The sequence below is a fragment of the Balaenoptera borealis genome, assembly GCF_965194805.1.
Source record: "Balaenoptera borealis genome assembly, chromosome: 16".
In the NCBI taxonomy this organism is placed as follows: Eukaryota; Metazoa; Chordata; class Mammalia; order Artiodactyla; family Balaenopteridae; genus Balaenoptera; species Balaenoptera borealis.
This window is the reverse complement of record NC_138872.1, coordinates 43296162-43324018: the sequence shown is the minus strand read 5'-3', so window position 1 is coordinate 43324018 and position 27857 is coordinate 43296162. Positions and strand designations below refer to the sequence as shown.

Genomic DNA, 27857 nt, shown 5'->3' with positions numbered 1-27857 from the left:
CGCCCCGTGGGGAGCGCGGGGGCCTCTGCAGCCTGTCACAGGCGCAGGGTGAACACGGGTCCCCCGTAGACAAGTCCTCCTGCTCTTTCTGCATCCACTCAGCTGCTGGGTGAGGGCCCTTGTTTGGCCAGCCTGTGCTGGGGCTCAGTCCCCTTGGAGCGTGATTCAGTTTACAAGGAAGACTGTGGTAAAGCCTGGCAGAAAGCGGGGAGCCGGGAGCCTTGTCTTTGCCCGTGACGCTTGGACTCCTCTGGGTTGACTCTGAGTGAGGGCAGCTGTGCAGCTCCACCCAGGCCCCTGGCCGCAGCGCCCCCGCTCCTCACCGTAGGGGGTCTGTATCCACCTACCCTGCGATGGGTCTCACAGGCTTCAGCAGGTGGCCCGGCCCTGGTGACAGTGCAGAGTTTGGGGTCCCTCACCCCGTATTTACCTCTCTTAGGACCAGTTTGGGATCAGCGTTCTCCTACTTTTAAAACTTTCTCCCTCTTAGGCGAACTGGCTTTTGGCCTTCTTAATGATTCCCTGACGCCAAGTATTGGCTTAATAAATGTTAGCTGCCCCCCAGCACCGCCCCCTCCCCTGCCCCAAACCTCCTCTCTTCTTCTTTGTTTCTCTCATTAAACCCTCGTGAAGGGACTTCCTCGGTGGTGCAGTGGTTAAGAATCCGCCTGCCAATGCAGGGGACATGGGTTTGAGCCCTGGTCCGGGAAGATCCCCCATGCTGTGGAGCAGCTAAGTCCGTGCGCCACAACTACTGAGCCTGCGCCCTAGAGCCCTCGAACCACAACTACTGAGCCCACGTGCCACAACTACTGAAGCCTGCGCGCCTAGAGCCTGTGCTCCGCAACAAGAGAAGTGACCGTAATGAGAAGCTCGCGCACCACAAAGAAGAGTAGCCCCCGCTCACTGCAACTAGAGAAAGCCCGCGTGCAGCAACGAAGACCCAACGCAGCCAAAAATAAACAAACAAATAAATATATTTATTTATTTAAAAAAAAAACAACCCTCATGAACACGTCTTTGTTAAGAGGCCGGGACTCTTCTTTAGTGTCAGCTGCTCCTTTCCCTTAAGCACCAGCCAGCTTTCCAGTTACCTAATAGAAGTCACGGCCCACAGTATCCCTGGAGAAAATAATTTTTCTCCCCGAATTGGCTCCACCCAGGGACTCTGTCTGCCCAGCTCTCTCCCTCTTGCTGTGCCCACCCACACCTCGAGCAAGTTCACTCTGAGAATCTTGCTGCCCATCATCGTGGGGGAATGAGCCAGAGGGATTTTCCTCTCTAAGTGGCCGACATGTTCCGTCCGTGAGGAGCCCCTGTTGCCCTGGAATCATCAGGGCCCTCGCGACCCTGCACGCGATTCCTGGTTTCCTCTACGAGGCGACGCAGGGGGGACTCGCGGACCTGCCCCTGGAACCTGTCCGGCCTTGAGCCGAAGGGTGGGGCTCACCGCACCCCATTAGCCCTTCGTGGTGACCCCTTCTTCCTGCAGGAGCCCCTCCTCTTCCCACCCAGCAAGTGGCCCGGCCCTCAGTGCCTCTGGGATGCCCTCCAGGCCCCGACATAAGCACCCATTTGTCTCCCACCATTATCTTCTGCCACTTTCCACCTTGATCTTCAGGCTTCGGTTTAAGTGGACAGAACGTCTTTCACACCTCTCTCCAGGCCAAGTCCATCTATAAGACTGTCCACAGAACCCTCCCACTCTTCTTCCCGTGGGCAGTCCTCTTCATCTTTCAAGGTGAGTGTAGGAACTGTCTCCTCAGAAGCACTCTGTGCATGTCCAGTTTGAGCGGAGTGCTTCCTCTTCGTCCTCTGGCAGGTGTTTGGTGCACACCTTTATCATCATAGCTTTTTCCCGATTCCTTTAGTCGATGCTGGTGCCTGCTTTCCCACTAGGCTTCCTGAGGGCGGGGCCGTGCCCTGCTCCTCTTTGAACCTCCAGCATCTCACACGCAGTGGGCACTTCACGGACGTTCACCAAGATGTAGGTTTGCAGCCGAAATGCTCTCAGCGCGGGAGATGTGTCAGCTCCTTGGTGTCCAGGTGCCTCGTGCTTCAGGTGGGTCCTTACGCGCTGTTTAGCATCTCCAGACTAGCTGGGCCTTATCTTTGTGAGGCTCTGACGCACACAGGTGCACTTCATGCACGTTTTGTGGCTTTCTTGACTGTTGCACATTCACATCTCTTGGTTTCCTTGGTATCCTATAGACCTGAATATGTTTTTTTGCAGCAGATTAAAAATCTATGCTACTTAGTACTCAGTTCCTCTTAGAGCAAAGCTCTCTGAAAGAATTACATCAGGTTTGCAAATTACTGTATCCAGTAAGATCCAACTTATCTTCAAAGCAGTTGGTCTCAACAGGCAACCTAGTAATTCTCCAAAGAGAATTTTTCTCCGAAAAAACCCATGCTCTGAATCATAGTAAGATTTGGACTTTTTAAAAGTGAAGTCTTTGCTACCCAGGAACATTTTATCAGCCCCACTGGGCACGTCATGTTGGATGTATCGTTTCTAAGGTAGTTTAGGAACTCACTGCTGGCCCACATCGTAGGCTTTCTGGAAACCAGGATTTGTAGGCACACATGCGTGGTACTTAGTGCCAGAGAATTTTTGGAGGAGGCAAAGCAGCCTGGTGACTTCCTTTGGGAGTCAGCTCCGCTTTGGAGAAGCGCCCAGCCAGGGTCTTTGCCAGGAAACAGTTTTGCTGCAGGGGAAACATTCCTCCTCAAGGCCCAGTGTCTTTAAGAAGAAACTAAGCCCACTCCTCAGGCATCCGCTGTCTTGCTCTGAGGCTGCAAACAGGCGGCTAACTTGGCAGAAAGCTGGAGCTTTCACAGCTTTTTGAAAGTGCTCTGAGCAAAATTATATACATTCCAAGTTCATTTCAGTCTTAAAAATAAAGGGAGAAAATTTCATTTGTGCGTTATCCTCCTTTAAGCACTAACCAGTGGCGAGCCTGTTTAAATGGATATACTGCATTTGAAGAAATTCTGAAGAGGAGAAATGCCTGGGTTTCAAATGCGGTTGGGCCAAAAATATCGAAAGTCAAAAATCAAACCTCTCTTTGGCAAGCCGTCCAAGGAGCTTTATGGAACGTAGCGCTGATGGGGTTGATGGGTGTCAGGGCCAACTCAGGGCTCAGTGCAAGGCCCCTGACTCTGAGGACTGTCTGAAGTCATCAACAATCAGGGGATAAGGACGGATGAGTGATGGTTATTTTTAACCTAACTTTTTATTTTCATGTGTTAATCATTATGGAAAATTTAGAAATCACAAACAAGCAAAAAAGAAGAAACTACGACAGTGAACACGTTGCTGTATATTCTAGTCTATACCTCTGTCCCACCGTCTAGCCATCTCTGTCTCTCTCTCTCTGTGTGCGCATGTATATGTACATACATTTACATACATACATTTATACTTATATACGTTTATATGTGTTCTTTTACGGGGATGGGTTCACACTGGGCTTGTAACAGTTTTATGCACTTATATATCTTTCCCCTTCATATGTATTAACCGACATCACTTTAACATCCATGTGAGATTCCGTTGTATGGATATTGCCATACCTTACTTATCTTCTGTTGGTAGGCGTTTTGTTGTCTAGCTTTGAACTATGGCAGGCAGTTGGGGTGAACACATTTGTAGCTAAATCTTTGTGCTTATCCGTGAGTATTACTTCCTCAGGTGAGAAAAAGTAGAATGGGATTACCAGGCCAGAGGGTATATATATTGATAGTGTTAAGGCTCTTGATAGATGTTCACAAACTGTTCTATAGGATGGTTGTACGTATCGCCACTATTTATCTCCCACCAATACCACATGAGAGTTTCCCTTTCCTTGCAAACTGGAAAGGGATCCTCTTGACTCATAGACTGTGTTGATACGAACACACCCTCCTGGATGCAGCTCTAAGCTGTATTCGCAGCAGCTGGAGTCTAGGCAATCCTGCTAACAGTGGCTCTCTCTGGAAGCCTGTCCTGGGCATCCTCATCATCACCCGGGGTTCATCAGGCACCTCATTTGTCCCTTGCAGAGCTCCGTGCTGTGTGCGGTTCGCTCCAGCCTTCCGGCTCCTTCAGGTTTAGAGTAGGGATGGGGTTTTCGGAATGTAAAGCCGGAAGGAACTATATTCCGCATGAGGAGTTCCGGGATTGCGATGCAGAAAGCCGGAAGCACCAAGATACAGTACTGGTGAGGACTTCTTACCAGCTGACAACAGTTGTAGGAAAAGAAAGTAGTTTCATTTTCCTTCCTCTCTCCAACCCCTTCCCTATTTCTTCCTTAGGCTCTCCCTTCCTATTTCTTCCCTCCTTCCCTCCCTCTCTGCCTTCCTTCAACTGGAAGGATAAATACATCACACCGGGGAGAGAGTAAGAAAACATCAGTAACCAGGTGCGTCCTTCGCTGTACTGAGCTTAGCTTCCCTCTAGATTTCTGTCAGCTTCCAGGAAACAGGCACAGGATCTAATCTGTTCACTCAGTTCCCAGCATCGCACCTGGAACTTAATAGCCATGTAATACATGTGAACTAAGTGAATTCAGTTCTTCCCCTTAATTCATACCAATGTAAAAGGGGCTTCAGAAACAGAGCCTGGTCATAGCTGGAGATACTCTTGGTAAGACCCGCACCGTCAGGTGAGGTCATGTCCTCACTACGGGTCCTGGGAGGAAAGATTGCGTTGCCCGTGGATACAGTGCCCTGCTAGCCCCACTTTTCTCTCTCACTTTCTGGGGCTTTACACATTGTTTTATCCTTTTTTTTTCTTGCTGACCTTGAGCGTGAAAGTTTTATACATATAGTGGTTGGCAATATTTATGGTGCTGGTGATTTGGCTGTGTTTTAGCTGATGGTTATTTACTGTGTTTGTCTCTGCTGGTTTGTTTTATTGGGCCTTTCCATCTTTCAAAAGTTTGCTTTGCTGCAAGGCTGACTTCCTCTCCAGTCTTTGGTTTCAGTGGTGTCGCTTTTTCATGGACCATTTACTCACTTGGCAGTTGCTGTAGAGCCTTAAATAGCTTGTGAAGTTGCACAGTTTTGGGGAACTTGCGGTGAACGAAGCTGAAAGAAGTGAGCTTCTTCCTCCATTAACAGAGAGCAACGTCAATTTCAGGCAGGCCCCGGGGATGTGGCGGGCCGGGTTCCAGACCACCGTGATAGAGCAGATACACAATAGAGAGAGTCATGCGAAGTGTTTGGTTTCCCAGTGCATTTAAAAATTATGTTTATACTGTAGTATTACATTATACTGTATGTTAAGTGTGCAGTAGGATTATGTCTAAAAAATGTATATACCTTAATTTAAAAACACTTTATTACTAAAAAATGCTAACCATCATCTGAGCCTTCAGAGAGTCACAATGTTTTTGCAATAGTAACATCAAAGATAACGGATCACAGATCACTGTAGCAAATATGATAAGAATGAGAAGTTTTCAGGATAGTGAGAATTACTAAAATGTGACACAGACAGAATGGCCATCATCAAAAAATCTACAAACAATAAATCCTGGAGAGGGTGTGGAGAAAAGGGAACCCTCTTGCACTGTTGGTGGGAATGTAAATTGATACAGCCACTATGGAGAACAGTATGGAGATTCCTTAAAAAACTAAAAATAGAACTACCATACGACCCAGAAATCCCACTACTGGGCATATACCCTGAGAAAACCATAATTCAAAAAGAGTCATGTACCAAAATGTTCATTGCAGCTCTATTTACAATAGCCAGGACATGGAAGCAACCTAAGTGTCCATCATCGGATGAATGGATAAAGAAGATGTGGCACATATATACAATGGAATATTACTCAGCTATAAAAAGAAACAAAATTGAGTTATTTGTAGTGAGGTGTATGGAGTTAGAGTCTGTCAGACAGAGTGAAGTAAGTCAGAAAGAGAAAAACAAATACAATATGCTAACACATATATATGGAATCTAAGGGGAAAAAAAAAAAGGTCATGAAGAACCTAGTGGTAAGATGGCAATAAAGACACAGACCTACTAGAGAATGGACTTGAGGATATGGGGAGGGGGAAGGGTAAGCTGTGACAAAGTGAGAGAGTGGCATGGACATATATACACTACCAAACGTAAAATTGATAGCTAGTGGGAAGCAGCCGCATAGCACAGGGAGATCAGCTCGGTGCTTTGTGATCACCTAGAGGGGTGGGATAGGGAGGGTGGGAGGGAGGGAGATGCAAGAGGGAAGAGATATGGGAACATATGTATATGTATAACTGATTCACTTTGTTATAAAGCAGAAACTAACACACAATTGTAAAGCAATTATACTCCAATAAAGATGTTAAAAAAAAAAAACTAAAAATAGAACTACCATACGACCCAGCAATCCCACTAATGGGCATATACCCTGAGAAAACCGTAATTCAAAAAGAGTCATGTACCACAGTGTTCATTGCAGTTCTATTTACAATAGCCAGGACATGGAAGCAACCTAAGTGTCCATCGACAGATGAATGGATAAAGAAGATGTGGCACATATATACAATGGAATATTACTCAGCCAAAAAAAGAAATGAAATTGAGTTATTTGTGGTGAGGTGGATGGACCTAGAGTCTGTCATACAGAGTGAAGTAAGTCAGAAAGAGAAAAACAAGTACCGTTTGCTAACACATATATATGGAATCTAAAAAAAGAAGAAAAATGGTTCTGATAACCTAAGGGCAGGACAGGAATAAAGATGCAGAAGTAGAGAACGGACTTGAGGACACGGGGAGGGGGAAGGGTAAACTGGGACAAAGTGAGAGAGTGGTATGGATATATATACACTACCAAATGTAAAATAGCTAGCTAGTGGGAAGCAGTCACATAGCACAGGGAGATCAGCTCCGTGCTTTGTGACCACCTAGAGGGGTGGGATAGGGAGGGTGGGAGGGAGACTGAAGAGGGAGGAGATATAGGGATATATGTATATGTATAGCTGATTCACTTTGTTATAAAGCAGAAACTAGCACAACATTGTAAAGCAATTATACTCCAATAAAGACGTTAAAAAAAATTAAATAGAATGTGACACAGAGACATGAAGTGAGCAAATGCTGCTGGGAAAATGGCGCCAGTTGACTTGCTCGATGTGGGGTTGCCACAAACCTTCAATTTGTTAAAAAAAAAAAAGCAATATCTGCGAAGTGCAGTAAAGTGAAGTCTGTCTGTACTGACTTAGCTTTTTCTTTCTTGTCCTTGAATATAACTCCACTGTGAGCCAGTTTAAATGATGAGCTTCTTTGTTTCCTGTTTCCAAAGTAGCAGAATGGGGGCTTCCCTGGTGGCACAGTGGTTAAGAATCCACCTGCCAATGCAGGGGACAGAGGTTTGAGCTCTGGTCCAGGAAGATCCCACATGCCACGGAGCAACCAGGCCCGTGTGCCACAACTACTGAGCCTGCGCTCTAGAGCCCGTGAGCCACAACTACTGAGACCGTGTGTCACGAGTACTGAAGCCCATGTGACTAGACCCCGTGCTCTGCAACAAGAGAAGCCACTGCAGTGAGAAGCCCACGCACCACAATGAAGAGTAGCCCCCGCTCGCCACAACTAGAGACAGTCCACGCACAGCAATGAAGACCAAACACACCCAAAAATAAATAAATAAATTAATTAATTAAAAAAAAAAAAAAAAAAGGAGCGGAACAATGAGTTGTAGGATTCCAAGTGCAATCTGTCTTCATTCTGTTCCTTCAGGTTTGCGTTGTCTGCTCAGGGGCAGCATTTCTGCTTCCCTCATTGTATAATTGCATGATCTAAAGCTGAATTGTATGGGCCAGCTGAGGAAGCGAGCCTTTGCCCAGTGCAGTGATGGATAGCAGTTATGGGCAAGGGTGGAAGGTAGCAGATTCCTCTTCGTCCTACATGACAGCATGATTTTCCTCTGAAGTAACATCTTGTATTAACTTGATTACCTGCCGTGAGCTCTCTGTAATTTGTTGACTCATTTGATTAGAGCTTGTTGCTGATTCAGGCAAGGGTTCCTGATGTACATACGTATCTGTTCCTGCTTCCAGGGCTTTGCTGGAAACGTGCTGTTTCCTCCTCCTGGACCGCTCGTCCGTGTGTCCGCCCGCTCTTCACGTGGCTAAATCCCACATCCTCTCTAAGATGTCAGTTTCAGTGTCATTTCCTCGGGGAGGCCCTACCAACCCCAGCCCAGATTTCATCTCCTTGGCTCTTTATACGTAGCATCCTGTCTCTGTGGTAGCACTTTAAATAGTTGCTGAAATTGTGGCTTTTGGTGCAACTATTTGCCCATTCTTGGTCTGGGTATTTAATGGAATATGTTTAGTATATTTAGTGAAAAGGTTTGATTTTCTTAATAATGTACCCCTGCTTCTAAGTAGGTGTTTGGGAAGCAACTGTTGATTGAATGTGTGTGTGTGTGTGTGTGTGTGTGTGTGTCTGTGTGTGTGTGTGAATTGTTGTGCCGTAATGAGGACCCTCCACCCCCTTCTTTTATCCCAGACCGTAATCCTAACCTCGAACAGCCGTGTCCCACATCAGTGACCTCAGATATTTAGTCACCATCAGCAACCCCCAAATTTTATGATCTACTGAGGTTAATCATCGTCATTGCTGGAGATGAATGGAAATCAACTAGAGATTTGTAGACGCAAAAAGGAAGTAAAACGGTTGCTATAATCACAGTAGATTGAGAAAAATGTTTGAAACAGGTAGATTGTCTCATTATAAATTGAAATGCTTATTACAAAAAAAGTAAAACATTCAGAAATGAATGAAGTAATCACAAGCATTCACAGTCCTTCCACCAAGAAATAATGATTGGTTTATATTTGTAATATTTACTTATATTTTATACTATATATGTTTAATTGTACATCAGGTACTATAATCATGCATTCTAAAAAGTATTTTAAAAAAACAACATTGAGCTCTCACTCTATATACAGCTCTGTGTTCTGCTTTTTCTTTTACTGTTTTCCTGGGAACTTGTCCCCAGGCCATCCAACACGCTTCTTCATCCCATGTTTATATCATCATGTAACTCTTGCTTCATCATTGAGGACTCTTGGAACTGTTTCTTCTTTTTGCCCACATAAATTGATTACATTGCAATTAATCAGCTTATATAAATCTTTCCCACTTTATTATTTGTCAGCTAAATCCACACGCCCCAGAATTCTTTATTTGACGATATCTGCTGCTTACATTAAAACAACAAGGGGAGGGACGGAGAGAGACGTCAGAGAGAAATGAGGAAGGGAGGCCTGAGACCTAGAAGAGGCGATGGCAGGGGAGGGCTGGGGGAGGGCGGCCAGCCCCGTGGAGGTACATAGGCGCTGCCGAGACCTCCCTCAGCCCCGTGATGTGAGGCTCATGTTTCAAGCCCTGCCTGGTTGAGCGTGTGAGCATCGTGTCCCTCAGCACGCGGTATCAAAGGAGTACAGGTGTGCAAAGCAGACCCGCAGAGCTCTTCACTTCAGGGGTGTCTTGCCAGGGCAGAGGAGCTGTGGTGCATTTCGAGTCTTTTTCACGTCTTCAAACCCCCCTTCTCTGCCCACAAATATGCACAGCTTCTCTTTTCCTAAACGCACCTCCTCTTGGGCTACCCCGTGTAGATCCCACCAAACCGCTTCATCAGGATCATCTGCCATGTACATTTCCAGCCATGTGAGATTGCTCCCATAAAGCCTGGTGCGTCGGTATTCTGAAATGGCATGATATTAAACTGTGTTGTGGAATGATAGTTAATGACTTGGGGATTTGTCCAAGGTGTGTATTAAGAGGAAAAGGCTACACAATAAACTCTGTGGTCGGCTTTCATCCGTGTGCGTGTGTGTTCGGCTGTGAGGCCGAAGGCTGTTTACCAAGATGCCGCGATCGTGGTGAGAGACTTGACTGTATTTTACTCCCCTGTATTTTCTACCTTTGCTGCAGTTAATTACTTTCATCTTGAGAAGGCTGGAAGCACCGCCGGTTGTTATTTCTTAGGGCACAGAGAACTCTGCCCGGGCTGACGTCATCGCCTCCTCGCCCAGGTGTTCCGTGACTCTGTGTAATTGGGGTCTGGCTCTCAGCCTCATGTCGCTGACTTCAAAGCTCTACCCGGAGCAGTCATTGGTTGAACACCTACTGTGTGCCTTGCAGAAGGCCCTCAGGATACACAGCTCAGCTGGGTCTCTGTCCTCCAGGAGCCCTGGTGGACAGGGCTCTGCCTGTCCTCTGTGACCTGTAGGGTCCCGGGTGGTCTGGGCCACGGCCCCTTCTTGGGCCACAATTGCTCTCATCCCATCACTGTCCCCTGGTTGCACCTGCTCTCGCCATTCCAGTCTTGCTGTGCTTCCCGCGTGCCACATGTTGTCCCCGGTCACTGGCCTGGCTTCCCCCGCGTGTTGGTCACGCCCTCCATCAGCTCTCTCTCCACCCTCCCTCCTGGCTTCAGGCTATTTCACAGCACGAATCACGAAACATTTTCACTGTTGGTTAGCTGTCCTTCTCCCCCCACCCACACTAGAATGGAAGGTTTATGACGGCAGGGGCTTGGTGCCTTTTGCTGAGTCTCAGGGCCTGGGACAGCGCCGGGCACGTGAATGGCTTGTTGATCGAATGAACTGATGCTGCGTGAGCCACTAGCTTCTGTTCCCCGTGCTCAGTGCCTTGCTTGTTTCTTTTCGTCTTCCTTCTTCTATGTTTGTTCCACTCGATTTTCCCACTCCCCGCGCTGTGGCCACTGTTCTGTCCGTCTGTCAAGCAAGGCCCAGCTCAGACAGACAGCGAGGGCTCCTCCCAAGCATGCAGCTCTACATGCTCTCCCTCCACCCCGGCAAGGAAAAACTGGAACTTTCTCCTTGGGCACCTCACGTTCTGTGTGATCCGTATGCATCCATATTTCACTTACAATTCACCCTTAAGACCTGAAGACAGTTTATCCATTCTGTATGTCTGACACACTGCCTTGCACATAGTAGGTGCTTGTTAAAGGTTTGTTGGACGTGTGGCAGGCATGGCTGAATGAAGTGGCAGGAACATTCCCTGTGGCACACTGTTCTGGTCTGTCCACAGGGGAGAGGTCCATCTGGGAACGGTGAATCATATTCAACTCTGGGAGGCTGTTTCTGTGGTACACGTTGCCGTGGTTTGGTTAAGGAGGTGAGATGGAATTCCAGAGTTGAAGTAGGAATGGAGGAGGAGTAGGAAGAGGTAAACTTTGCTCTTGACTTCTCTAAAGAGGAGGTCACCTTGGGCCTCTCCCTGATCCGCCCCCCCCCCCAGCCCCCAGGCCTCAGTCTCCTGGCCTGTAAAGTAGTGGGAGGGCAGGAGCAGGGGTGTCTGGGTGGGGTACGGGGGTGTGTGCCGAGTTGATTGCATGATCTCTAGAGTGCCGTGTACTTCTAACTACCTTTGGTCTTATGTTCGATCAGGTAGGTCTCCTGGGTTTTACTGGTGGTCCTGGCTGACTTTATTGGAGAAGGTTATACCACTGTTGTGAGAAATAGGCTGAGGAGAAACTCACTTAAAATGCTGTGGTATCAAATTTTACTATTTTTCTTTTAAAAGCAATCTTTGTTTCTTTGTGCACTTTTCATTTGCAATGCGAAAGGCTTAAGACTGGCTTCTGGGAAGTCTTTACCAGTACTTTCTAGACTAGGGATTTGAAAGTTAATCAGAAAACCACTCCCAGAATACTAGGGATATTTTTGTTATAAACTCTTTTACCTAAAAGAGGTTTAATTTCACACCTTCCTAGATCAAATTGCATGGTGCGACCCTCATCTTGATATAAGCACCTTGAATTACAGTTGTATGAAGTCACTCTACTGTAGGATAACTTGATTTGAGGGGAAAAATGGGGAGACTGGGAGTGGGTAGCGTGGCAGTTTCAACTGTCTCTACGAAGCAGCTATTCTTAGCTTTCTAATGCGAGTTTGCATGAACCCTGATGCACGCAGGAATGACTGCAAGGCCTGTCCAGGCAGAGTCCGAGTCTGGATGAATGGCCGGGTTCTTCTTTCATGAGTTTCCCTTTGCCTACCTTGGGGTAGTGTCTGGTTTCTGCTCAGCCTTTAAAGAATATCTAGAATGTCGAGGTTCTCAAGGTCAGGGAGATGATTGGATAGGACCTGCACATGGATAGGACCTGCACAAACTCTAGCACCCAAATCCAAACTTTCTCTTTAGTCTCCAAGATTCCCCCCGATCTCCTTGGGATTTGCTCTCTGTAAGGTGATTTGAGACTGGCTGGAAGGGAGTTCCCGAGGGTGGTAAGGTGGTAAGAAGCTCGGCCATTCTGGGCTCAACCATTACAGGACCCACTGCGGTCAAACCCTAATCCCTTGTGAAGGATGCAGGAGAGGGGAACCCTCTACACTGAGTTCTGGTCTTTTCCAGATCCTTTCCATCTGTCCCTTACCAGACTCTGGACTGAGTCCAAACATCCCAGGCAACAGGCTGGGGATTCTTTCAAAAATGACACATACGTGATCAGAACCAGCTGTACAGTTTGCAGGGCTCAGTGCATAATGAAAATGTGGGGCTTCTTGTTCAAATATTAAGAAGTTTAGGGTGACCACAGTGGAGTATCACGTGAGTGCAGGGCCCTGTGCACCTTCACGGGCTGCCCGCCCACGAGGTCATCTCCGGATTTGATGATAACCTGAAAGCCACGTAGGAAAAATCCAGGCCTCCCCATTGACCAAGAACTTTTCCCTTAGCTGTTCGCGTACTTGCTGAAACTTCCCTTAGCCGCTCGCATACTTGCTGCAAATGCCCGTGTGGGAGCTGCCTCCGCTTTGGCTCACCCCCGTCGGCTGGGAGCCCCCCCCCGGACTGTAGATCAGCATCCACGCCCCAGCCACCTCCCCCACAGCTGCCACTCAAGAGTGGGCTGGACTCCAGTAGCCACTTTCCTCCTTTTAGAAAGTGAAATGAGAAGTTCCAAACTCATCACCATTTGGACGACACAGGGACTCGAAATGTATGCTTTCAGTTCATTAAAATTTCTTTCTCTTCCTTTTTCTTGATAATCACAGTCTCACTTTCAATGTAATGGTGTGCACGGAGAAATTCCCACCCCCTTGCTTTTTCGTTGCCAGTGATAACAGGAATATAGATGGCAAGATGTGCAGTTATGCTGAAAAATGGTAGATGTCTTTTAATGCAAAAAAAAAAAGACACCATTTCTCATAAAAATAGGTTGTATGCTGTGCTTTTTTGTTGGCCCTAACACAGTGTGTGTTACTTCCAACTGTCATTTAAAAATGCTAAAAGCGGCTGTAAAAATTATATCCTTTTGTGGTTTTCCTTTTCATTATAACATTTAGGAAATTAGCATTTGGGGCCAAGATGATTCCAGTAAAGTAAGATAGTGAATTACACTTATTTAAAATGAAGCCACATTAAAATACAATAACAGTTGATGTTCTTTCCTTGATATTAACACACATTTATATTTTACAGTCTATTGAGGTTTGCTGTTTGAAATATTATCATTGATTATGGAAGGAGGTGCATTTTAAAGTATGTTCAGTAAATATGTAATATTTAATAGAAACTAAACAGTACCAGCAACAGCTGATATCACCTCATATTTAAAATATAGTCCCTGACTTTGTAATTATGACTCTCTCCTCAGACTATTTGGCACTGAGCGTCTTTATGTTGTTTTTTCTTTTTTTTTTTAAACTCTTAATTTTGAGGAAATGGGAATCATTATTTATCAAGGGGATCCTCTCTCTCTGCCTTTAGCTGCTCATCTTCAGCCTCATTTAAGGGCCCATCCTTCTCTGCCAGTCACTGCAGTGTGTGTGGTCTTCCAGACTCTGCACTAAGCTCCTTTATTCACATTCCATACCTATGTCCTGGGTAATTCCTATCTAGATGCTGGTGAATTCCAAGTCTATATCTCCATCCTTGATGACGGCCCAAGTGCTAGATCTTCGTTTGTATCCCCTGCCTGCTGGACTTCTCAATTTGGTTGACCCTGGAATCATTAGATTCATCATGTGTAAAATCGAGCTTACTTTCTTGAAGGCAGAATAGAGATAAATTGTGGGCTCTGGAGTCGATTGATTCTGCCATTTACTGGAGTCGTGGCCATTGCTCGTGTGTAAAATGGGGGAAAGATGGCACCTACCTCACAGGACCATTGTGAGAGTCAAATGCGAGTCCTGAGACCCAGGTGTAGAATGACTCTTTTGTGGATGTTGATACAGATGTTTCGTGGATGTTGATACAGGTATTTTGTATGTACGGTCTTGTTTGATGAGATGGATGTTTGTCTTCTTTGAGGGAGGGCTTGTTATTTTCTTCAGAGTCTGTAAAAATTAAGCATCCAAGATTAAGTAACTCATGCTTAGCCTCACAACCACTAGCATTTGTATTCGGACCAGTTGACCTTTTAGCACAGCCTCTTGGCTGTGAAGCTCGGCTTCCCCACCCACTGTGTGACCTGGCCAGAAACCTGAGGGTCATCTTTGACTCTTTCTTTCCCATCACAACCTCCAACAAAATCCAGCCCATTAGCAGGTTCTCTGAACTGAACCCCTGCGTATCAGAAGATACTGGCATTTCCTTATCCCAGTGACCCTGGGTCCTGCCTCCATCATCTCTTGTTTCCGTGACGACACAGGCCTCCTGATCTGTTTCGTGGCTTCTCCTCTCATCTGTTCTCTGTGGGCTCTCTAACAACCCTGTTCCAAGACACTTTTCTGCCACCATCTTTGGGATCAAGTGCAGAGTCCTCAGTATAACTTCCAAGGCCCTGCACCGTGTGGCTTCTCTTGTCCCGTTGAGCTTCACATCTTGCCTCTCCCCTCACAGGAAGCCAGGACCTGGCTTTATTGAGCTTCTGCATCATGCACGAGGAAGAATGGCACAGCCTAGGTGGAAGTTCCCTTGGGAGGCTTGCCTTGATTCTAGGTCCTACCAAATTCTGAGACCAGCACCCGCTCGGTGTGTTATAACACCGTGTCCTTCCTCATCCTGGCTCGTGACACACTGGGTGTGCCCCTCATGTTTATTCCACTGTCACTTACAGATTGGGAGCCCCATGGGGGCAGGGACATATCTCCCTTCCGGACTTCTGTATCCCCTGTGCCTTGCACAGCACCTGGCACTGTGCTCAGTAAAATATGTAGGTGCTCAGAGTGTCACACTGGAGATGAAGATATTAAAACTCACATTTCATGACTTTCTGAGACCACACAACTCATTAGCAACAATTGCAGTGGTTAGCAGCACAGATTTTAGTACCAAACTGATTCAAGCCCTCCCTCTGCTACTTACCTCATCTAAGCCTCAGTTTCCTGTTTTATAAAATGGGGGTGAGACCTGCTAGGGTTAGGAGAACAAAGTGAGGGTATTGCATGCCCAGTGCCCAGCCAAGCACCTGCACGTTGTAAACTGCCTGGTGATAGGTTTTCATTCAAACCTCTCAGAGCAGCATTTGCCTTATGACTGTGCCCTTGTGACACTGTCAGAGCAGAGCGACATTGTCTGCTGATGGTCACATCGAGCTGATGCTCACAGAAAGTGTAAATCAAGAATAAAGACAGTTCTATTAGGAAAATCCTCAGGTTTTGAAAGTGTGTTTTATCCGGTGGTTTGATTTTATTTATTTTTGACTGTAATTATCTCTAGAAAGACTAAACTGTACCGAAGTCTAAAAATACGTACTAGGAAGCATCCCCAAGGTTCTGTTGATCGTTATATAAAAGAGAATGATCGTATATGAACTTTAATGAAACCCTGTATCTGCTTAGTGTAATGGCATATGGATTGGGCTCCAGAACTGGCAAATATCTTTCATATACTATACTTAGGTGATTGATTTCTCTTGGATGGCAGTGCCTGTAATCCACAGATCATTTTCATTTGATAGAAGGATAAATATAACCCTAAATGATAAGTTTCAATGAAGGATTTAATATTCTTATTATATATCACAAACTGGAGCATTGCTCATAAAATGAATGAATTGAGGATGTTTTGGAAGCAGGCTATCGTGGCTTCAAGTCCTGGTTCCACCACATCTTACCATCGTGACCTTGGACAAGTTCTTTCAGGCCTCTGAGCTCTGGGTTTCTCATCTGTTAAATGGATCGGGTACTATGTGCTATCTTCAGGATTTGCTGGGAAGGCAGAGTAAGCAAACGTGTAAATCACTCAGCACTGCCCTCAGTTCTGCTTGCAAAACCCCCCAGACATCTTACTCTCAATTTTAGCCCAAATTAAATTGGTAACAGATCTATTTGAAATTTTGTTAGCTCATTGTAAAGGTAACTGTTGCCAACCTGGATTATCTAATCCAAGGAAAACAGTTGACTGATGAAGTTTTCCATAGTTCAGCTTCTTAGCTGTATTTGCTATCCAGCACAACAGGAAGCATTTATGAATTACAGTTCATGCTGTTTAAAAGGTATAGTGAAACCTTGAAGTAATTCAATCTAGTATTTGAGAAAAAGTCAACTTGTTATCAATATTTTAGCGAGTTGTTTTAAAATTCCCAGTGACCTAGCCCCCTTTATTTTGCTACCACTATGGTCAATCTGTTCCTAATCTCTGTAACCCCCATGGCTCCAATATCATATAACTACTAACTACAGGAGGATCTTGAGAAACCTCCATACAGTATAACCATTTATAAAGTAGTAAAAATATGAATTTGACTTCTGTGGGCAACTATTATTGGTACTCAGTTATTATTAGTGCTCTAGTTATCATGGGAAGCGTATAAAACATAATAGCTAACTCTTTGGAGAATTTGCTTCAAGAAATGATTGGAAAATGTGATCTGTATAAAAAGACGTTTCAATTTGTGCATGGCTATTGGCTTTTAAGTACCTTACTGCTTTTCTCCTGATGTTCCCACAGTTAATTCTTTTCTTAATTGATGTCTGTGCTCTCTCTCTCTCTCTCTCCCTCCCTCCCCGGCAGTCTTTTCCCTATAAAAGGACCCATCTGTCTAAGGTAGAGATTCTCCATTTTTATGTACTAATCAGTGGCTAAGCTGCATGGGGTAGGCATGCTTCTCATTTAGAAGTCTCCTTTAACTCTGCTTTTCCCGTACGGTGGTGTGTTGTTTGCTTTCCTTCAAGTAAAATATGTTCTTTTCAGCCTGAATTCAAGCACTCCTAAAGTATGACTAATTTATAATCATAGTCATAGAGCAAAGAATACATTTTAAACTTGCTAATCCATAATGATTAAAAATTGTACTTGACAAACCAATGTTCTTTGTAATATGTAACTACATATAGAGAATAAGAGAGTGAAAAAAGCTCTTTCAGAAAAGTGACTCATTTTCATTTGATTTATTAGACTTGAATTTGAGCGGCAACAGCGTGAAGAACTTGAGAAATTAGAAAGTAAAAGGTAAGCCACGTGGTAGGAGTCATAACACCACATAGTGGGTGGGTGCCTGTGTTGATGTCCTAGACTGAGATCACCTGTGTCTGTGTCATTTCCCTCTGGTTCCGTGTCCATCATTTACATGTCTGATGACTGTAGCTCCTTTTTCTTTAGCTGGTTAGTTTTACTTCACGTTTGAATTTTTTAAATAGCTCATCTTCAAATACTTGTAAGACCAGGGAATAGAGTCAGTAGGCAAATTTAATATACTCTTTAAATATAATACATCAAATATAGACTTGTTTAAATTTAACTAAAAAGTATTTCTTCCTTAATAATATCCTGAGTTTTAAAAAAGCCAAAAGAATGACACTTCCCCTTCTTATGCCTCCTCACTTTTAAAACATCTTTCCTTATGTTGATCAGCCATTTGTATTTCCTTTTCTAATCTGCCTCTGCATGTTCTCAGCTCCCTTTTCTTTTGGGGGGTGTGTGTGTGTGTGTGTGTGTGTGTTTAATTGATTTGGAGAGCGTTTTTTATATGTTCTGAATGTAATTCTTTGATAAAACTAAGTAGTTTTCTTTTTTTTCCTGTCCTATTTAACAAGCCAAGAAATGGACCAAGGATAGATATTAGAAAGTAAGGCCACAGAAAATCTACACCCTGGATAGTTATTTTCTAGAGTGTGGAGTCTGGATGTTACAGATGAATTAGTTTAGCTCGCAGCATCATGTACGATAGTAGGTCTTTGGTGGGTCAGGAGATGGAGGCCGTGCATCCGTACTCTGACATGCCCTGTGTTCTTGCTTTGAAGGCCACCCTGACCTCGAAACATTGACTTAGCACCCAGTGGGGACCCTTTGCTCTCTAAGACACAACATGACATGTAACCCCCGGAATCATGCACTTAAGTATTCTAATGGAGATTGACGTTATTTTCAATGTTATGCATTAATAAACTAATATTTTGGGTCATTTGGTGATTACCATTTGTCCTAAACTAGTGATTAAATGCTAAATAGCATGTAGTTATTTGAGCTGGAACAATGAAGTGTCAATTATCTTGACTTTGATATTTGACCCTGATGAGTTGAGGACAGCATAAGCATTTTTATTTAATGTCATTTTGTAACCGAATTTCCATTGAGATTTAGCCTTTGGGCTGAATAAAATTATTCACATTTAAATTTAAATTGGGCATGCCACTTTCTCTTTGAGCTCAGGGGGCTTTAAAAATTATATCATGCATAACACATTATGCTTATAGGCTCTGCAAAGAAATGATAGCAGAAGCTACTTCAGGAGATTAGGCAAATGATACGTTGGACAGTTACAGAGTAAAAAAATTAAATAGCATGCTGCTGGATATTAAAAGGAAAGTGCTGTTCTCCCTCTTTTTTTAAAATTTTATTTTAGTGAAGGGTGTGTGGTGTATGTCCATTTCTAGGAGGTACCAGTTTAGGGAGAAGTTAGAGCAGCCTTTGAACCTAGCGATCAAATAACGATCAGTCAACGATTTGCATTTCAGAAAACTCATAGAAGAGATGGAGGAAAAGCAGAAGTCCGACAAGGCTGCGCTGGAGCGGATGCAGCAGGAGGTGGAGACGCAGCGCAAGGAGACGGAGATCGTGCAGCTGCAGATCCGCAAGCAGGAGGAGAGCCTCAAACGCCGCAGCTTCCACCTGGAGAGCAAGCTCAAGGACCTGCTGGCCGAAAAGGAGCGGTTCGAGGAGGAGAGGCTGCGGGAGCAGCAGGAGATCGAGCTGCAGAAGAAGAAACAAGATGAGGAGCGCTTCCTCCGCGTCCAGGAAGAGCTCCAGCGGCTGCAGGAACTCAACAGCCACGAGAAGGCCGAGAAGGTTCAGATATTTCAGGAGCTGGAGCAGCTCAGAAGGGCAAAAGAGGAGCAGTGTGTCAAGCTGGAGCAGGAGAAGAAGCGGCTGGAGGAGCAGGAGAAGGAGCAGGTCCTGCGCGTGGCGCACCTGGAGGCGCAGCTCTGGGAGGAGCGGGAGCTGGTCCGGCCGCTGCGGCACGGGCAGGCGCAGCGCGCGGAGGAGGAGCGGCAGGACCTCGAGGGCATCCGCGCATCCCTCCTGCGGGCCAAGGAGGCCGGTGCCGAGGGGCACGATGGCGGCCGGGAGCTCGAACGGGCGCAGCTGCGTTTCTTAGAGTTCAAGCGAAGGCAGCTGGCCGCGCTGGCCACCCTGGAGAAGGAGCTGGTTCAGCAGAAGGACCTCCTGAGAAAGGAGGCGGAGGAAGAACGTGAAATCCTAGAGCGCTTAAAATCTGGCAGCCAGGAAGAATCGAGGCTGTCGTTAAAGGAGGACGGTGGTGTCGCAGATGTCCCCCACGCTGCTGGAGATGTGGAGCAGATCAAGCCCGCGGAGGGGAGGCTGCAGTGTAAGGAGCGCCAGCTCCAGTATCTCCTGCAGCATCATTTGCCGAGGCTGTTGGAAGAGAAACAGAGAGCCTGTGAGATCCTCGACCGAGGTCCTCTCGGCCTGGACGACACTCTCTACCAAGTGGAGAAAGAGATGGAAGAAAAAGAAGAGCAGCTCGCGCAGTACCAGGCCAGCGCCAGCCAGCTGCAGAAGCTCCAGGCCACCTTCGAGTTCACGGCCAACGTGGCCCGTCAGGAGGAGAAGGTGAGGCGGAAGGAAAAGGAGATCCTGGAATCCCGGGAGAAGCAGCAGAGGGAGGCGCTGGAGCGGGCGGTGGCCCGGCTGGAGAGGAGGCACTCTGCCCTGCAGCGGCGCTGCGCCCGGGGCCTGGCAGCCGAGGAGCAGAGGCCAAAGCCGGCCACCTTGACCGCCGGCGGCAGCGAGCTGTCCGGGCTCCGGGCCGGCCTGGGGGCCGAGCAGGAAGCCCTGGAGAAGGACCGGGAGAGGTGAGCCGAGCCGAGGGGACGCCTGCCACACCCTCCATGCCCCATGGTATTAACCCTCGGGCTGTGATGGCGCGGCTTCTATCCCTGGTGCTGTGTCTCTCACTGTTTTTTAAAAAAGTAATTCTGTAGCCTTTATGTTTTCTGATTCACCGGCAAATGCTTAGCCTTCTTTTCTTTTTCCTTAGGATCCTTGGTTTAGAGTCACTGGCCTAAAGTTGAAAAAAAACACACAAACAGAAACAAAGCCCTTGTCTGTTACCTCACTGACCTCTGACTGTGTGTTTAATATTTGATAAGCAGAGAAGACTGAGAAAGCTTCCAGCCGGATTCCCCCTCCCTCCATCGGTGCTCTCCCCCGACCCCATTCCGTTTCATTGACTCCTTTTCCCTCTGCTGCCCCTTCCGTCCCCTTCCTCCCTCTCTCCTGCCCTCCCCCTCATGTCTTCTGTGGGACCTTGACCAGCACTTGTTCTGGTGAAGCATCGCCCCTGCGTTCACAGGTTCCATAGACACTGATTTCCACACCTGGCAGCGAACTGGAAAACAATCCTCCCCCCACCCCCTGCTGATTCTCAGTGTTTGAGAATCCAGAGGGAGACCTCAAGATTCTGTATTAAAAAATAAACAAGCAAAGCTCTCTAGATGTTCCGAACATGGTGGTCTATCCAGGCATGTTAGGTCATGATTCACTGATATTATTTTCAATGTTGTGAACTAGGAAGTAGCACTGTTTTCATGGTAAAGGAAGAATATTTCTCTTCCTCTACCTGTTGCCTGTCACCGTGCTTCTCGGAGGTAGGATCTCAAAACAAATAAATACATGAACTGGAGGATGCTTTTTCTGCTAACCCTGCAGACGTGATGCCAAGAGAGACTGGTGGCCACCTATTTTGCAAACGTCATCGGATTTGGTGTCCTGCAAGGGGGCTTTGTGCCCTTCCCAACCCCTTTCTGCCCTGCTGGCCTTGGGCAGGCTCTTCCGTCTTGGGGCCGCAGTGTCCTTACCCTCATGAGGAGGGCATGGGCCTGTGTATTTTCTTTAGTTCCAGACCCTTTGGTCTGTTGAGATCTTAACTGAAGCCCAGGTTACGGGGGCCTGGAATGCTGCCCCCTCCTCAGGAACCCTCCCCTCACAGCACCTCCCGAGGGGCTGCAGCAGAAGCCCAGACTGCTGGCCTGTAGGAGCCCAGCTTGACATTGGCAGAGGCTTGGGATCCATGCTGTTGACAAGGCAAGACCTACTGGGAGGTGTTGCCTGAGCCTCTGTCCCCCATCTTGCCTGAAAAGGTCAGGACAACCTCCTGTCAAACAATCTGCTTAAACTGGATTCTGTTTACCAAGCTCTCCAGTAATCCCCCCAGGCAAAACAGTGACAGATGACAATCAAAAACCATAATGCTGTGACTTCAGAGACATAGGTCTGTGGTTTAAGAAAATGATTGTAGGTACGTTATATAAATGAAATTGCTGGACAAAGCTCCAGCCCCAGGAAATTTAAAGCTGTGGAGGGCACGCTCTCGATTTGTATCCTGTGCTGTGCAGTGAGAATGCAGCAGGAGCTTGGAGCGTGATGTCCTGGCTTTTGTTAACCGGCTTCACTCCCTGGCCATTTAGTATTAATACTCGATTATAGTGGATACACTGTAATGATTTCCCTATGTCAGCTTTTCTGCAGAAGCCACGCAAAGGAGGCTTTTAGCTTCCTGTGTTTCGATGGAGTAGGCTTTGCAAAGCCCTAATTCAGGCCAGCAAATTCTGAGTGCTTTGCTCTGGCTTTGATGATCCTGCAGCTTTCTGGGGGTATTGGTGTTGTGTCTTATTATCTCTCTGGGTTCTCATGGCTGAGCCAGGGCCCGCTGTGCACCCTGAGCTGACCTCTTGTGAATTTCCAAAGTGCCAAATATCAAATTCAGGTGGAGCCAGATTGGACCAACAGTGCACTGCACTGCACTTGGCTTTCCCTGTCAGCTTGCTTTATGAGCAAGATTTAATCATTTTCTTTCTTCTTTCTCCTTGATGGTTGATGGGACGAGTGTCAGGCAGTTAGAAAGTGGTAGAGTTGCATCTCGAACCCAGCTTGTGCCCACTTTGTCCTCCTGTCTGCTGACGACAGAGCCACTGCTGGGCAGACCAGTTCTTCTCGTGTGCTGCGACCCTTTGCACGCCAGGCCCTGCTGTCCCTCGCCATGTATAGAAATCCTGCTCAGCCTTCAGGGCCCCACTGGCGCCTCTTTGCCCTGTGGAGTCCTTCCCATTGCCCAGCCCTGAAGGATGTCTTTGAACAACTCCGTAGGCGTCATCTTAATTACAAACATTGGCCACCACCTACTTGCATTGGCTCATTTTCCTTACCATCTCTGAGATTCTGTGTTAACTTTGTTCCCTGGTTCTTTGCCCACCACCTGGCCCCTGACATCACTCCTCGGTGCTCAGTCCTTCCTCCTTCAAGAATACTGCGTGCTCTGCAGGCTGGTGCTCAGTAATCGTTAGATGAAAGGCTGAGTTCAGCTGGGCGTTGTCTCCCGTGGACCCAGGAGCGCCTACCCTGGTGATCCCGTAATCACATTTCCGAGAGGCAAGACCTTGGCTTTCACGTTCAGGATAGAGCAGTCAAATCACTGCTGGCGACACCAGAGAGCTGGCAGTGTTGTGGCGTGTCAGCATCTGAAACCAGACTCTCTGAATTTTGGACCCGAAGGAATTTGGAGAGACTAGTTGACTCTCTCATTTGATACATGAAGAAATTGAGACCCAGGTGTCATTAACAGTGAGAGGGCTGCAGCCCCTAGATGGTGTTCTGTGGGCCAAATTTACTGGCAAGTTTGGCCCTCTAGCCTGATGGCCCTGGATTCACTCGTGCCTGGGCCAGTGGGAGACCAGCCATACACACACTCGACCTCATATTAGATGTATCATCTGTCGTTGGAAATAAATGTTTGGTTCCACAGCTCGTGGTTTATATTAATTTCTCTAGATACTCAGCCTGCTTTCCTAGGTCTCTCTCGCCTGTTTCTGTTTTCCACATCCACTGCTTTAGCCAAAGCGGATTCCTGGTTTTTGTGGCTTAGTCCCTTTGTTTCTGCACCTGGAAAACCACCCACTGTCATTTCCAAATGCCAAATTCCCACTGGCCCGTGAAGACTTAACTTAGAACTGCCTTGACCATGAAGGTTCTCCTAGATTGGCAGTTTTAAAGAATTATTTAAAGCAAAGATCTCTTTTGTCAAATAGAAATACTTATTGGGATCTGATATGTAGGCTACAACCAACTGTTTTGTTCAAGCTGGGTTTGGGACTCTGAGGATTTGCTGAGCACAGTTGGAATATCTTTGCCCTTGATGGTAGAACTCTCTCCAACTTTTGGGTGCCTGTAGCACTTGTCCTGCACTGCTCTTGTGGCCTGTTATCACCTTATACCTTGTCTTATAGGTATGTGGTACCTTTTCTACTGGAAGGTAAAGCTCTTTGCACAGTTTTGGTCTGGATCTCCCATGGTTTCTAGGGAAGATTCTCAGGAGATACTGTTAATGAGTGAATTCACGTAACTTCCATCTCTGTAGGTTAGAACATGAAATCCAGCAGTTGAAGCAGAAGATCTGTGAGGTCGATGGTGTTCAAAAAGGGCATCGTGGGACCTTGGAGGGAAAACCTGCTTCTTCCAGCTTGCCATCCAGTGCTGAAAAGTCTCACCTGGTCCCCCTGATGGATGCCAGGTACTGGACAGTAAACTGATGCCATGCCTATTTCTGATGTGATTTAATGACTCACAGTACCTTATATTGGCCAGTTTGCATATGGAGGGCTCTATCAAAGGTGATAAGCAGTACTTATCCCTGTGACATGCTTTGTCCTGATCAGCTGCTGCCTGGCCCATGGTGGGGTGAGATGTCATTTAAAGGGCCCAAGACCTGAGACCTGACCAGCCAAATCTGAGGAATACTGGTGCAAGTAGTTTGTGTGAGAAGGTAGAATTAAAAGGTTCAGGGAAACCAGTTCATCCAGAAAGAAGTGATACAAGGCTAGGTTGAGAGGAACAAAGTAGACTTAATTGAATTGTACCAAGAAGGACCTTGTGCTGACAAATAATTTATAGAAGCCATTGATTACAAATAGATGAAGTCTGTCACAAAGACTGTACCAGTATATTCAGAATGATCATGAATAGCATAAATACAAATCTGATGTTACTATAGGAAAATGATTTTCAACTTGGGTGGCATCATGAATTGCCCTGTGGCTTAGAGCCCTCAGATAAATCAACCTAATCATTCTTTGCTTATAAGATAATTGACCATTTTTCTCAACCCCATCTACGTCATGGGGACATTTCAAATTGGGCAGTCCTGAGCCCTGGCTAGTAGGAGATAGGTATTCAGGTATCAAAATGTACTCAGAATGGCATGAGCCTCTGTGGTCCTTTAAATCTAGGTCTGAATCTTCTGTGGTACTCGTTTAAAATTTAAGGTCCAGGGAGATTTGTTTGTAAGTGGCCTTGATTCAGATTCAGTTGCATATGATTTTCTTTACTGAAATACTGAACGGTAAATACTGTATTTTATTACCCTAGCTCCATTCTTTGGGGCTGTTTTACCTGTAATATTAATCTCTTTACCCAGCATATCAGAAAGTCATTTAGCCATGGTCAGTAGTACAGAAATGTGTATAGGATTTTGCATGGGCTTAGAAAGATGCAACCAGATTTTTTATTTTTTAGTGTGCTAAGATGTGAACATGCAAAACACTTCATTTAAAATAATCCGTCTAATTCATTGTCTGTAGAACTGGGGCAGGGAGCCTAGGACTGAGAAAGCCTTGCCTTTGGGCGGCCTAAGCCACTAGAAAGATTTTGACGGAACCCAAATTCTCTCTTTCCCTGGTTCCTCTGGGTGGATGGTTGTACTTCATACAGTTTCCCCTGTATCGTATTGGGTACCAGCTGTTTCCCCTGTATCGAATGGGGTACCAGATATTTGGTTGACAACTGTTTCTGGCTTCAGCCATCTTGACCCTTCGCCAGGCATTTTGGAAGGTCTAGAGACCTTTAAAATGTGGTATCTCATGGCTGGGTGCAGTGAAAAGACAGAGCAGGAATGATGTGAGACATTGTTCCGTCCAGTAGTGAAGGTCTGTGGAGAGTGCATCTACTTTTTGTTTTTCCTTTTAATCCTCTGAAATGACTTTGTGTTTTGTGAGAAATGAGAATCATCGTTTTCTGTGTGAGGAAACGGAGGCTCGGTGAGTGAAGTGTTGGGTAGTGATGCCTTCTGAGACCGCAGAGTCATCTGGAACCCGAGTCTGCGACGCTCCCCTGTCCTGCAGCAGGGGTTCCGCTCAGGACATAGGGAGGGATTTGGATGGGATCACTGAGTCTCCCTTCTGTTCCCAAGATTCGTTTATTCATCCAGGCCTCTCTTGTTTGGGGAAAACCCAGATAGTAAACACATGGCATTAGACTTCTTAGAAAGTTGACAAATGTTCCAGATCCTGAGCTGTGATTACATTTGGCATTTAGAACGAGAAGGTTCTCAGTTGCAAAGGGCATGGTAACAAAAAGATCTCAGAATGCCCTGTGTGGTTAGAAGCGGTCACGGACCCCCATCTCTTTTGCTTCCAGGATCAGTGCTTACATTGAAGAAGAAGTCCAGAGGCGCCTTCAGGATCTGCACCGTGTGGTTGGCGATGGCAGCGGTGCACCTGCCGAGACTGTGAAGGTGAGTGAAGGAGCAGGTGATCTGGTTATTCGTTTTGAAGATGACCTTTCAGTAAGGAGCTGGGGGTGGTGGTCTTTTATGTACTGTTTCTCAGAAAATTGAGATGCAAAATGTTGTAGAAATATTAAATATTGCTTAGGTGGAGCTTAACAGTTTATAAATAGTATTAATTCAAGGGTAACTTTATTTTAAAATTTTGAACTTCTGGGGGAAATTCTTAAGTGAATATGAAGTTTCCTGAAGTGCTTTATTTACTTTGTTTGATTTATAAAAATTCTACAGGTGACACCTTTCTGTTTTCTCCAAAAATATAATCAATTTCCATAAGTATTTAAATTCACTCGATAAATTATCCCAAGTAGAAATATAATTTTGCCTTTGAGAAGATACATACTTGTGACAAGTTGATTTTTATCAAAATAAAGTCATTTCATTTCTACCCTGCAAATTAAGAAGTGTCCTAAGGAAATTTGCCTTTAATGTTATTCTTCGAATTTTAAGATTAGGAATAAATGGTTCAGTTCCCTTACAGGCAGATGTATCGAGAGTCCCATTTACCTTGGGAATATAAATTCTCAAGAAGGATTGTCATTGCGGAATGACAAGTATGTTTCCTTAGAATTTTGTTCTCATAAATATTTTAATCAAATCATTTTTTTCCCTCTTTATGAACATGCTATAATTTAATATAGAGGGCTTTTATTTTCTTTTCAGGATAATGAGAAACTTCACAATGGCACCATTCAACGTAAGCTAAAATATGAGGTAGGTAATGACTTTTCAGGTTGATAGGGTTACCTTAAATTACAGCATGCTTGTGTGATTAAATTTTCTTAATGTTTAGTTGTATAATTAGAATTTCAAAGTCCCAGTGAGATTAATGGCTAATAAGCAAGGCAAGCTATTATATGACTTAAAATTAAATGGAATCCTGCTGGTTGCAAACTGCTTTTTAAATTAATTAATTAATTAATTAATTTATTTATTTATTGTTATTTTTGTGTGTGTTTTTTTTTTTTTTTGTAAACTGCTTTGACTTTGTTTGAATGGCATGTAGCTGTGGTGGAGGCCCTTTGCCCAGTTTTTCATTCGTAGCAGTATCCTTTCCCTTGGTCTGCATTTAAAAGGCTGAATTATATAATCAGAATCAGATAGGGGGTTTAGAAATGAAACTGGGTACTTCTCGATGTTTTAGAAACCCTGCGTGTTTTATAGACCGCATTGGCAACGGTGCAGAGGAAATACTCTTGGTTGGGTAGCTTATTTCTCTGGTGGGTTGTCAAACCAAGGTTTGTTTGGGCATACGATTTATAAGGCTTTACCTGTATTTTCCTCCACTGAGGGACTTGTCCTTCCTATACACTCCTAAATTAAAAAGCAAAGAAGCAAAACTACGAGGTGGTAGAAATCTTACATCACTGAACAGAGCAAGCGGCGGAGGGGTGGGTGTCCCATGGGAGACTGGCCACCACCTTGCCCTCCATCCCAACCATCCAGGAATGACACTGTCTTCCTGTGGACGTCCATTTCCTCAGCAGGTAACCTTGTGAAGAGAAAGACGTTGCCTTTCATTTCTTTGTGTCCACGTGCCTGGTCTGTAGCAGGCTGGCAGTGAACCTTTCATGGTGCTGGTTTGTAGATATCATTATGACGATCTAAGCGGGGCAGTTATAATGAAGGATTCCAGTGAAACAAACCAAGAGGCCAGAGAAACATGCATGAGGTTGGAATACTTGTCAGTTTCTGATTTGCATTAAGTCTGCCCCGATTACTCTTACTTGCCCATTGGAAAATTGCATCAAAGATCTTAGGGTTTATTTTAGAGTAAATAAAATACTAGACCAAGAAGTGGATACTGTGGATCAATCCCATACAACATATTTCGATCAAAATACCTGGCGATTTATAAGATATGAAATATGGAAA

General features: G+C 45.6%; 1 protein-coding gene across 7 annotated transcripts in view; it reads left to right on the top strand.

Moving 5' to 3' along the window:
- LOC309612803 (kinesin-like protein KIF16B) overlaps positions 1-27857 on the top strand; it is a 295491-nt gene that overhangs the window by 167624 nt on the left and 100010 nt on the right. For 5 of the 7 annotated variants that reach the window (XM_082358980.1, XM_082358979.1, XM_082358977.1 and 2 more), the window contains 6 exons: positions 16919-16951; positions 17303-17356; positions 18862-20220; positions 23781-23933; positions 25835-25931; positions 26646-26696. In XM_082358980.1, the coding sequence (XP_082215106.1) occupies positions 16919-16951; positions 17303-17356; positions 18862-20220; positions 23781-23933; positions 25835-25931; positions 26646-26696 (1747 nt within the window). The remainder of the gene's footprint in view (positions 1-16918; positions 16952-17302; positions 17357-18861; positions 20221-23780; positions 23934-25834; positions 25932-26645; positions 26697-27857) is intronic. The other 2 variants (XM_082358975.1, XM_082358978.1) reach the window with 2 other exon arrangements.